General features: G+C 43.0%; 1 protein-coding gene across 1 annotated transcript in view; it reads right to left on the reverse strand.

The window, feature by feature from the left end:
• Positions 1–1,093: 1,093 nt before the first annotated feature.
• dcc (DCC netrin 1 receptor) overlaps positions 1,094–13,274 on the reverse strand; it is a 310,603-nt gene continuing 298,422 nt past the window's right edge. The window contains exons 28-29 of the mRNA XM_061698483.1: positions 12,648–12,796; positions 1,094–1,183 (exon numbers count right to left, since the gene is read on the reverse strand). Coding sequence (XP_061554467.1) covers positions 1,094–1,183; positions 12,648–12,796 — 239 coding nt within the window. The remainder of the gene's footprint in view (positions 1,184–12,647; positions 12,797–13,274) is intronic.

The following is a 13,274-nucleotide window of genomic DNA, read 5'->3' on the forward strand; positions in this document are numbered from 1 at the left end:
ATGCATTTCAAAATAAATAGGAATTCATTAAGAACATACCCACTGAATATGTACTGAAAAACAAGTAAAAAGTAAAAAAATAAACAGCTATAATATTCACACTCATCTCTATTGTTTGGAATAAACCTTAGGCCCAATCACCACATACCATTCAGAACCAATTTTGTACAATTTCTTCCCTCACAAATGGGTTTTACTGTGTTTCAGCAACGGCCAGTACAAAACTGTCAGTGAAAATACCAGCCTTGAATGTGTAAAGGAAGGCTGCCATGAACCTGCCTCTTTTGGCAACAACACTCATCCTGTCGATTGCGTTTACAGAGTTTATATGGTCAGCCGGCTTGGTCAACAGTGTGATAGACATAGAGTCTTCTGGCACAAACAAAAAAATCCAGACGCATAAGGGTCTTATTTCCAGCCGGAGTGCCAGCATTAAAAAAAAAAAAAAAAAAAAGTCAGATGGTCAGATGAAACCAAGACTGAAGGAAAACAGCCCAAGAATGTCAGAGGACTTCCAACAGGAAAACTAAAAGCCAGAAAAGCAGAAAGTTTGGATGAAAGAGAATGTCTATTGCACACTGAATGTTCTGTGTGGCAAACCATATTCACATTGTGGAAATGCGGTGTGTGTTTGAAATAGTAAAAAAAAATAAAAATAAATAAAAAGCTCCTGACGGCAATCATGAAAAGTAATTGAGGTACAGTCACAGTAACTGAGTTCCAGAAAACTCAGCGGAGGAGAATAATGAGGAGCTAATGAATACCGCAGAAAGAGTAAAGATCTTTCAATTGTGTCTTATTTTCTGTGAAAATCCTTTCCCCCCGTTTCATTAAGTCAAGGTGGTAGGCATTGGGTTTTCCTAGTTTTTTAGTTTCCAGAGGAGTTTGAACCCATTCAGGAAGCCCCTCCCCCATTGTCTTGTTCCTGGAGTTGATGATGTGTGATGTGGTTTAATCCAGTACAAACGCAGGTCTGAGTCCCCAGTGGCATCTTCAAACTCAGATAGTGCAGCTGTTTGTGAACACACTGCCAGTGACATCAAAGACTGAAGACGGGTTTCTGCTCTGGGGCTGAGGGCTTAGAAGGAAGGGTTTAGAAAGCAGAGCCAGTAATGGCGTTGAGCTGCTTCATCAGCCCTTCTAAACTAGCCATCTGCTCTGAAAGGTCGTCCTGCTCATACACCTGAAAAATAGAACAGAAAAAAAGATTACTACATGACTATATGACAGAACCTGTCATACTATGCTTAAGTCTCATTTGTTTAGTTAACAGCAACACCATTGAGTTGAGGTGTTTTCTTCTATTGAATTCAATTCTTTCAACCTGTAGTATGCCTTTACAGTCCACACATATGTAAATGAATGGGTTCTTCTAAAGTGTGCTGCCACTGTGGACACTGTGATTGGCCACTGAAGCAATAATATTGCTTAACATTTACATCAAAGACTTTCATCCACCAACTTCAATGCCAAAGCCGCGCAGAGTTACCGGATTTATGCCAGTCACAAAAATAGAGCCTTACAGGTTGAACAGACGAGTGGACTAGTTGACGCATGGAATTCACCACTGTTATAGCTTGAAGTTCATTTATTGCCAATCACATGTTTTGGCATCAACAACAAAGACACCTCGCCGAAATCCCAAGGTGGTGGGTTTGTGCAGCAAACTAGCACCAGTGCGTGGGGAAATATTTTACCAAAAATGAAATTGGTAGCACGGTCACTTGCAAATTATGCAAGTTTTAGTACAACCCCAATTCCAATCAAGTTGGGACGTTGTGTCAAACATAAATAAAAACATACATACAATTCTAAATTAATGATTATTTGTTGAAAACAAAGTTGATCAGTTTGAACATGAAATATCTTCTCTTTGTAGTGTATTCAATTACATAATGGTTGAACATGATTTGAGAATCATTGTATTCTGTTTTTATTTATGTTTAACACAACGTCCCAACTTCATTGGAATTGTATATAATAAATGCATGCTCATCTGAAAAGGCATCCGCTAACGCTAGCTGACAAAATGTCTTAAATCCTCACGTCGGCCGTCAGCAAATTCACCAAACGCCCTCCTGTAATAGTGAAAAGACAGATGATCCCTAGATGATGAAACGAAAGTGGTGGTCGATCGGTAATCTCTTTATTGTAAAAATGAGCGGTTAATGTCGCCACAGAAAACATCCAACTGACTATTTCTCAACGTCAGCCTTCTTCCCACAGACACACGCACACAATCCCGTTCCACCCTCGACTCACTCATTCACTCAAACATCACAGACATGGTCACGGTCTCACAGTCAGACCTTACTGTATAGAACTTTTCAAACAATCTACAAACACAACTGCAGGTTTGCTACAATACATTATTGCAAAGCATTGCTCCTGTATTTTTGTTTAAATTATATGCTATTATTATAAACTGAAGCAAGTAGCTACTCTGCAGTAGTGTGAGATTAATTGGTGCTAGAGTTGTACAATTTCCGCCTGTCTGCAAGGCAATGAAGATGTCCGAACGTGATTGGATGAGTGAGGGGGTGAATTTGATTGGATGAACAAGTCGGGGTGTGGGGCCTGTGTGTGAGCGAACTTCTGTTTGTGGGCGTGCCTAGCGAGTTGATAAAAAAATCCATCCATCCACCATTTTCTGAGCCGCTTCTCCTCACTAGGGTCGCGGGCGTGCTGGAGCCTATCCCAGCTGTCATCGGGCAGGAGGCGGGGTACACCCTGAACCGGTTGCCAGCCAATCGCAGGGCACATACAAACAAACAACCAGTCGCACTCACAGTCACACCTACGGGCAATTGAGAGTCTTCAATGAACCTAGCAGGCATGTTTTTGGGATGTGGGAGGAAAGCGGAGTGCCCGGAGAAAACCCACGCAGGCACGGGGAGATCATGCAAACTCCACACAGGCGGGGCCGGGGATTGAACCTGGGTGCTCCGAACTGTGAGGCTGACGCTCTAACCAGTCGCCCACCGTGCCACCTGATGATTTAAAAAAAAAAAAAAAAAAAAAAAAAAAAAAAAAAAAAATTAAAATAAAATAAAATAAAATAAATAAATAAGTAAAAATGAACACTGTTATCGATTAATCAAAGTTGACTCGACTATTGTCACCTAAGTGCTGACTGGTGAGCGTTAGCATTTCGCCTTTGCCGAAATAATCTATCCACCTCACAGGTACAGTTGATCAAGATGCTGATTAGACAGCATGATTATTGCACAAGTGTGCATAAGGCTGCCGACAGTAAAAGGCCACTCCAAAATGTGAAGTTCTACTGGATAGAGGAGTATGCATAGTTCATAAAATTAGTCAGTATCTGGCGTAACCACCGTTTCCTTCCTGCAGTGCAACACATCTCCTCCACATAGAGACGATCAGGTTGTTGATTGTGGCCTGTGGAAAATTGGTCCACTCCTCTTCAATGGCTGTGCGAAGTTGCTGGAGATTGGCAGGAACTGCAACACGCTGTAGTATACGCGAATCCAAAACATCCCAAATATGAATTTGTGACTTCCAGTCCAGTGTGTATGCTGGCCAAGCAAGAACTGGGATGTTTTCAGTTTCTGGGAAGTGACTACAAATCATTGCAACATGGGACCGTGTTTTAACATTCTGCAACATGAGGTGCTGTCCGTGCATTAATAGCACATACATGGGCCTCAGGATCATGGTATCTCTGTGTATTCAAAATGCCATAAGGTGTTTGTTGTCCATAACATACAGCTGCCCATGCCATAACCCCACTGCCACCAATGACCACTCGATCCACGACGCTGACATCAGCAAACTTCTCACCCACACGATGCCATGCGAGCGGTTTCCCATCTGCATTGTTCAACTGAGAACAGAACCCCTCTCTAAAGTGCCAGACACCATGGAATGCTGGTGGCTGGGCAATCTTGGAGGCGAAGATCTTGGATGTGGCAGTGCGGGGCTGGTGTGGGTACACAAGGTCTTCTGTTGTGAGGCCGGTTGGGTGTACTGACATTCCTCTGAAATGCCTTTGGGGACGGCTTATGGTAAAGAAATGAACATTCAATTCATGTGTAAAAGCTCTGGTGGACATTCCTGCAGTCAGTTTGTAAGAGTTCCGCTCCCTCCAAACTTGTGACAGCTGTGGCATTGTGCTGTATGATAAAACTGCAGAGTGGCCTTTTATTGCATGCAGCCTAAGGCACACCTATGCAATTACCATGCTGTCTAATCAGCATCTTGATCTGCCAAACCTGTAAGCTGGATGTATTATCTCGGCAAAGGAGAAACGCTCACGAACACATTTAGGGAGATTTGTGAACAATATCTGAGAGAAATGGCCCTTTTGTGTACATAGGAAAATCTTTTTAAGGTATTCCCTGATCTACCATACCGCTTGACCAAAGATGAACAGGACAGACTAAAAACCAAATATAACAAAACAAAAACAAAAAAGTGCTGAATTCATCTTGTGCAATGACAGATGCTAGGGCTACGTTTGACACTTTTGGCCCAATAAAAAATATAATTCATGTTGTCCACCAGGGTCAGTTTCAAGCATTGTTGATTTAAACATAATGTCCATGTACGCTGAAACGTGAAATTGAGGGCGTTATGTATATTAATATAAAGTTGATGAGCCACACGTTGAAGTTATGGGAAAGAGTAGTAGAGGCTAGACTCAGGACAGAAGTGAGTATTTGCGAGCAACAGTATGGTTTCATGCCTAGAAAGAGTACCACAGATGGATTATACAGAACAGGACATGTATGAGGGCAGCAGAACAGCGGTGAGGTGTGCTGTAGGTGTGACAGAGGAATTTAAGGTGGAGGTGGGACTGCATCAGAGATCAGCCCTGAGCCCCTTCCTGGTTGCAGTGGTGATGGATAGGCTGATAGATGAGGTTAGACTGGAATCCCCATGGACCATGATGTTCGCAGATGACATTGGGATCTGCAGTGAAAGCAGGGAGCAGGTGGAGGAACAGTTAGAAAGGTGGAGGCATGCGCTGGAAAGGAGAGAAATGAAGATTAGCCGAAGTAAGACAGAATATATGTGCATGAATGAGAGGGTTGGTGGGGGAAGAGTGAGGCTAAAGGGAGAAGAGATAGCAAGGGTGGAGGACTTTAGATACTTGGGTTCAACCGTCCAGAGCAATAGTGAGTGTGGTCAGGAAGTGAAGAAACAGGTTCAAGCAGGTTGAAACGGGTGGAGGAAGGTGTCAGGTGTGTTATATGACAGAAGAATCTCTGCTCGGATGAAGGGCAAAGTTTATAAAACAGTTTATAAAACAGCATGATGTACAGATTAGAGACAGTGGCACTGAAGAGACAACAGGAAGCAGAGTTGGAGGTGGCGGAAATGAAGATGTTGAGGTTCGCTCTCGGAGTGAACAGGTTGGATAGGATTAGAAATTAGCTAATCAGAGGGATGGCCAAGGTTAGATGTTTTGGAGACAAAGTTCGAGAGAGCAGACTTGGATGGTTTGGATACGTCCAGAGGAGAAATAAGGAGTATATTGGTAGAAGGATGATGAGGATGGAGCTGCCAGGCAAGAGAGCTAGAGGAAGGCTAAAGACAAGGTTGATAGATTACGTGAGGGAAGACATGAGGGCAGTTGGTGTTTGAGAGGAGGATGCAGGAGATGGAAAACGATGACATGCTGTGGCGACCCGTAATGGGACAAGCCGAAAGGGAAAGAAGAAGAAGTGCATGTAGAAATGTTGGTGTCAGAATCTGTGACTACGTCTGCTGGTGTTGCTATTTTAGCATTGTGAATGGCCAAGAGGTGCTTGAGAGCCAAAACATTTTTTTTCGAGCAGACAGAGCTCTTTATTTATTTAAAACGCTGTTGTCTGTTTTTGAAATTATCTGTGCAGCTGTGGACAATGTGGATTTCTACCTGTACCTTCTACGTAATTTATGTCTTCTGGTTGTGGACATCTTTCAGCAACAGAGCAACACACATCGCTGTTCCTGTGAGAGTATGGCAAAACAAAATAAATTTCAGGACGGAGTGAAACTGCTATCTGTTAAAATGGCAATCAGCAGAGAAAGAGTGAGGAAATGAATGTATCCCACTCACTCAGAGCGTCTTGTGAAAATTCAATTTAATAGTCCATTGTCCTCTTTCTTGTCCAAGTAAACACTCATTGGATGACACCTTTGTCTTATTTCCTCACAGTTTCTGCTCAGACTTTCTTTGCTGTTTGAAACGAAACTCACCAGACCTCGTAAATGTATACTGTTAATCTATCACAATGGTTATTCCGTCTTTACCAATTTTTGTCAAAGTTGTGTTTTTGTTGCCTCGTGGGGCAGTGTTGTACTTTACGCTGCCCTTATAAATAAATTAAATGAAAGGTGACTTCATGCTGACAATGATGGATGTTCAATAACCACAAAGGCTTAAATAAACCAATAGGGCTTTGAAAGAAGGATTTACAAAAAACATTCTGAAATAGCAGTGGATGTGTTAAATCATCGGCACAATAGCAATCATATCAATGTCTGCAAAACCACAGGAGGATACAACACACTGTGGGGCAAGTTACTCTTCAAACCTCTCAATGTTCTATGGTCTCTTGGTCATAAAGTGTCAGATTAGGGTATAGAAATTGTCAACTCTGAGTGGGCTGGTTTAAAACCCTCCATCAGTATGTGTGTGTGTGTGTGTGTGTGTATATATAATTGTGTGACAGGCAAGTGCTAATCTCTTAACACAGCATTGTAAGAGTGTAGTCGTCGTGCTGAACCTGTCCTTCCAGGAAATAAATGAATGATCAGTTGTCTTATCTGATATTGCCTAACCAATGTTTCACAGATTTAATGAAAGACATGTTGAAAGTGCAAAAGCCCTTCAAATCACATTATACTGAACTAACAGTTAAATGCTCAGTGAACAGGTCCTTCATTATACAGCACTGATCTTGAAACAATGTCCTGAGAAGAAACATTTGTGTAGGTACAATGTCAAAAGCCTCCACATCACTTCAGATTTCTCCTTATTAAAATATGACAATGAAAGGAAGAACATTGTGAATGTTGTCATATTTTTAGTTTTTTAAAAATTATTTATACTTAGTTTAGTTGAACAAATGACTATCCTTGACTTCTGATTTCAAAACTAGTTACCCATCAATTTGTTGTGCATATGTAATATCATGAGGAGGTGATTAAACATTTATATGGTTCCACAGTCATAACAGCCCTCTGAGGGAAACCGTAACTACAATATGGCGAGTAACAAAAATGAGTCTGATACCCCTGCCGCAATCAGTGCTGTACTTGGGCATACTTGACACATAAAGTCTAGATTTTTTTGACTGTGAGCAATCATATGCTACATTGACGAATGATGCACATCTGTTATTAGGAACACAGTTGGAAGATCTGGGCTTAAAGTTGATACACTTGGTCTTGCACAAGCACATACACGGGCACCCAACCTTGGATTTTATCAGTGCAATCATTCTTCCCGGCAGTTATTAATGATAACTACGTTCTCGTCCAATTGGAAAAAGCAGAACAACTGAAAATAATCCACCAATGCAGGAAAGCTGCAATAATGCATTCTTTTACAATGAGAGTAAATGTGGTGAAGCTCAAATGAGTGCATGGCAGTGTGAGTGTGGGCCAAAGCCTCGTGTGAGTTTGCTTCTAGTATGCTCAGTTTTTTCATCAAAACCTGTTTTTTTTTTCTTGTTGAGAAATGTTGTAGTTTGGTCATCTATAAATACATTTCAAATCAAAGGAAGTCAATGCACTAACGTTTGTATGTTGCATGCCGAGGTTTTGTTTAATTATGCTCTAAAGCTTCGGTAACCTTTGATTAGTGCGTGTGAATAAATGTTGACAACGGTGACCAAGTATGCTGACATTGGCAAGCACGGGAGGCAATGCGCCGGTCACAATCCGCAACCCTATTGGTTGATGTCAATGTGCGCTGTCGGAGAGTTGTCATTGATACTGTATGTCACACTACAAGGAAGATATCCCCAAAAATCAAACATGCTAAACTTTTCCTTTTGCTGTCATAGGTCCAAATCCTTGGTCGTAGATTATGTTACACTACAAGAAGTTTTGCCGTTCCCAACAAAATATGTCGGACCCGTTGTGCCAGAAATCGCCCGCGATAGCTAATTGGGCCAGTATCGGGGCTCAAATCTTGTAGTCTGTAGTCAATCTAGGCAATAGATTCATGTTGGATCAGCTTTCAAACGGTCTCTGCCTCAGGAAAGGTTACCACCACTTCCATTCATACACACATCCATCCATCCATCCATCCATTTTCTACCACTTATCAGAGGTCGGTTCGTGGGGGCAGTAGCTTTAGCAGGGATGCCCAGACTTGCCTCCTTCTTCAGCTTGACGGCATCCCTCACCGTTGGTGTCCACCAACGGGTTCGGGGATTGCCGCCACGATCGGCCGCCTCAACAATAGAGGGGCGGAACATGGTCCACTCAAACTCGATGTCCCCCGCCTCCTCCGGGAACATGAGCAAAGTTCTGTCGGAGGTGGGAGTTGAAACTCCTTCTGACGGGGGATTCCGCCAGACGTTCCCAGCAGACCCTCAGAATACATTTGGGCTTGCCACATTGGACCGCCATCTCCCCCCCCCCCCCCATCGGCGCAAACTCACCACCAGGCGGTGATCGGTTGACAGCTTCGCCCTTCTCTTCACCCGAGTGGCCAAGACATGTGGCCGCAAGTCCGATGATACGACCACAAAGTCGATCATCGAACAGCGACCTAGGGTGTCCCGGTGCCAAGTGCACGTGTGGACACCCTTATGCTTGAACATAGTGTTTGTTATGGACAATCTGTGATGAGCACAGAAGTCCAACAACAGAACACCGCTCGGGCTCTGACCGGGGGGCCGTTCCTCCCAATCACGCCCTTCCAGGTCTCACTGTCATTGCCCACGTGAGCATTGAAGTCCCCCAGCAGAACGATGTAGTCCCCAGCGGGAGTGCTCTCCAGCACCCCCTCCAAGGACTCCAAAAAGGCTGGGTACTCTGAACTGCTGTTTGGTGCATAGGCACAAATGACAGTCAGGACCCGTATTTCCTATGGCAAAAAATGTTCCGGAGGTCGAACAAATTGGACTTCGAACACTTCGCAAGAACGAATTATGTTCAAATTCCGAGGTTTCACTGTAGCAGTGATTATGTGTTTAGACAGCTCTACTGATCGACTTTGATTTTCAATAAATATCCATTAAAATACTAAAAAAAAAAACACAGCAGCAGCTTAAAAAGCTAAGATTGCAGTATTCTAGACTGCAAAAAGCAGGCGCTAAATTGCACGTGCTATATTGTGCATGCTATTGGCAACAGGTGTAAAAGTGGTGGAGACTGTTGTATTTTAAAGAAGATTTTGTGCGTTAGGAGGCATTTATAGTTTTCATCATGGAACATTTAGGACGGCACTGCAAGCGCAAAATTAAGTTTGAAGTGATGAAATTTGAAGTCTTAATGGAAGAGGCGAACAAACATCAATGAGTTATAACATGTTTTATTTCGTGCCGATCATTTTGGGAAGCCAGCAACCACATAAAAACCAATGTTCTGTTTGTTTTAAGTTATACATAGTGTGTGTAAATAGGATGCATGTTCCCATCCTGTATGTGTAGCACTGCGTTTCAAATTTGGGGCAGCGGACCCAGAAAATTGGTATGGGAGAGGCCAACACCAATTGACCCAGAAATGATCCAGACAGTTGAAAGGACTTTTCTGTGATGAAATGACTTTTGGACAGTGACTATTTGCAAGTCAGCCCTTAGACCAATCAGAAGCTCTAAAGAAGAAGCTGGGTATACCGTACGATATGTCATTTCATTTTGTGTTTTTTTTCCCTCTGAAAATCAGTGTTGCATAACAGTATGTCAAATTATTATCAGGATGAGCTGGAGACCATCCCAGCTGACGTTCGGCGAAAGGCAGAAGACACCCTGGACTGGTTGCCAGTCAATCACAGGGCACACATCGAGAAGGACAACCATTTACACTCACATTCTCACCGTCACTGGGTGGGAACTAAACGCACGGTGCCTGCATGGGAGTGAGAGTGAATCACTACACCATCAGTGACTTCCTGCACACTAATTGATTCAAATCCACACTCTCTTTGTGGGAGCTCGTGTGCGCTTCGCAGTTTGCCATCACTTTTCCAAACTCAGGGCTCAGCGTGCAAGTGTCCCTACCGCCGACCAAGTCGCCATGGTAACACAATCTGTCCTCACCATTGGCCCAGCGTTATGTGGAGCAGGCATGACAGTTGCTCACTTGCATGTAACAGCGCCACCCTGTTAAGTTTGCTAGACTTATTTATTCCTTGAGGTATTTTTAACGAAAATATGAAGACATCCGGTAGCCCCTTAAATTGTTGTTTTATTACATTATTTGCCTGTCCAAATGATTGATTATGTAAGTCCAGTATTTCTTTTCATTTTACTTATTCAATACACACCATATGTCAATTTTACCCTCCATTTTCAGACTGAGAGCTCATGTAGTCTCCTGCCACTGTTCTACAATGTCCACTTTTGATGGTTATAATAGCTGCTATAACAAAGCTATAAAAATCCAGTTACCTTTTGATCTCTGTTGTTGACCCATAGCTCGTCATCGATTGGACAAAACGCCCCCGCATATTGTCTCTGATATCTCTAATTGCCCGCTGACCTGGATTCACGCTCCGTAACCCAGCAGTACAGCAATTTCAAATCTAGGTCTAAGGTGTAAACGACTAAAAGAAACCAAATGGTCACATTTTTGTTATTGTTCTATCTTTCAGGATTTTTGTTTTGTTTATTAACATTCTCTTCTAAGACACCCTCTCTGGGGCTTTATGCATGTCAACGTTCACATTGCATCTAACAGTGTCACGTAAATCACGATGAAATAGATGGAAATGGATATATCTCTGAGGTTGTTTACATCCTGTTGCGAGATTTCTCTCCTTCTCATGACACGTCCATAAACCAAATCGATGGAAAGTATTAATGGGTGGGACCCAATTATATCCTGAAATTCCCATTCCATAATTTGCAGCATTACAAAAGAGGAACCACATGATGAAAGTGCCAATGTGCATTACGACTCCGCTCTGCGTGTGTCGCAGTCGGTGCAGAGCTGGCTTTGCGGGATGTAATAGAGAGCGCAGAGGGATGATGGGAAAAGACGAGATCAATTGCACAGCTCGAGCAGCAGATGTAGAAAAGGACCTGCTGACCTTTAACACCGCCTCTGTCTCCCCTAAACGCACATCGCATTTCCTGTTTCGACACCGATGACTTCGACTGCTTCTCCCTTCCACTTTCTTCACCTTTTTCTCCTCTTCCTCACTCTTATCTGTCCCTCTCAGAGTCCCCCCACTCCTGTTGTCATGGCTACACATTCACCCTGTCTTCTTTCCCTCCATCCTGTCTTCCACCTCCCACTCTCTTTGTTTCTATACTTTCCACTCTTCCTTTTTTTTTTTTTTTTTATCAGTTTCTGTCCTCTCATCTTTGTCGTCATGGCAACCACTGGTCTTATTCTATTGTCATCGAGTAGATATGAATATTTAACAAGTTTCGACATCCAGCGCCCCTTTCCTTCATCTTGTCATTTTCTCTTTGCTTAACCTCTTCTCTTCTCTTCTCTCCCTCCTTTCCTTCTCTTTATCTTTTTCCTCACCGGAATATCTTCATACTCAACCCACTGCTACATTTACCCCCCCCCCCCCCCCACACACACATGCCAATCTCCCCCCCATGCACGATGTACATTCCTACTGAACAGTGGTGGGCTGTGCATTTGGTTCCTGCGCCTTCAGTGAGGACCCACCCGAGTTAATTGACATCGTAATACCGCCAACTAAATAACCGTCAATATTAAAATGCACAATCACAGTGTGAAACTGTGTTACATAAATAATCTGGAGCAGTTCAGAATGACTATTTATCGAATAATAATAATGATATACTTCAATAGAGCAGAAATACTTCATACTCACTAGATGCTGATTATAATATTAATTATATATTAAATTAAGATTAAACGTATTCATGCGAGCAGATAGCTCCAGACGTGGTTTGCTCGTCGAAGGTGGCTTGCTCTGACCAACCAATTAGAGGGTGGAAAAATCCTGAGGTTATGGTAAAGCGGCACTCTGCAACTGTGAGGATGAATTTGAATCTGTCCCATCGCGACCCCGACACCACTCATTCCGAATGCCCTGGGCAGATTACATTGACGTGGGAGCATAAACTGGACAAGAAATCCTCATGTACTGGAAGCAGTGCGGCCAAAGCAAACGCTATACAGGTCAAACGAAGAGATTAGGCTGTTCAGAATAAACCGATACAACAAATCTAAGAATTTAGCCTCTAAATGTAGGTCAGTTCTTCAGATAGCGTTTAGGCAAGCAGAAAAAGCCTCGCTACCCTTGCTTGCCAGCCACTCTCCACTCCCCTCAGTCCCTTCCTCTTTTTTTGGCTCTTCTCAAGGGTTCTCCACTTTAGTTCCAATTCTTTGTATTCCTCAATTCATGTTCATCGGGCCTTCTACTTTTCTCCTTCCCCCTCACTACTTCCCTTTTGCCAATATCAAGCGAGAATACCTCTCCGCACTGAGGGCCAATCGTCAGCATTTACAGCATCGCTTTGGTCTTGACTTACGTTGGCAGCAGAATCCTCTGTGGGTTTTGTTCCACCTTCCTCTGGTATGTCGGGCGCTGTCGGAACTGAGACGGGAAGCAGAGGGGATCGAGCCTTACCAGCCTGACCCAGAGAAGCCGTCTTCACCTGAGGCTTTGGGAGACTTGCAGCTGTGTAAAAAGAGAAGATATTTGATTTCAAAACACCACCCAAACTCAAACTATGTAATTGTTGACTTTTGGGATATTTAGGTGTGCACGTTTTTCTGTTGACAAAAACAACAAAAGAGAAAGTTGCTTGTGCACGTTCCAGAGACTAGCATTAAATGCAATGTGGGAACAAAAATATCCCTCTTGAGTCAGAGCGGTAAGTGGTTTAGAAACAGACTGATGAGTCAAATTAGGACACTACTCAAACAAATAAGAGGAACAACACAATAATTACCATGGTGTAATTAAATAATTCTTCTGCCCTTTTTCAGTTAAGAAACAATAACTATTTTGTCATAAACCTGCTGCTGCACAAATGTGACAGATGCATCCCCTATTAAGGTTTCTATCATGTTGCAGGTGGTGGCCACATACACACATCCCTCTTTCTCGCCCTTTTGGCTCATATCTGGTGAGTTATTTTTCCTGTGCCTTCAGT

Source organism: Phycodurus eques, chromosome 15 (assembly GCF_024500275.1).
Source record: "Phycodurus eques isolate BA_2022a chromosome 15, UOR_Pequ_1.1, whole genome shotgun sequence".
In the NCBI taxonomy this organism is placed as follows: domain Eukaryota; kingdom Metazoa; phylum Chordata; class Actinopteri; order Syngnathiformes; family Syngnathidae; genus Phycodurus; species Phycodurus eques.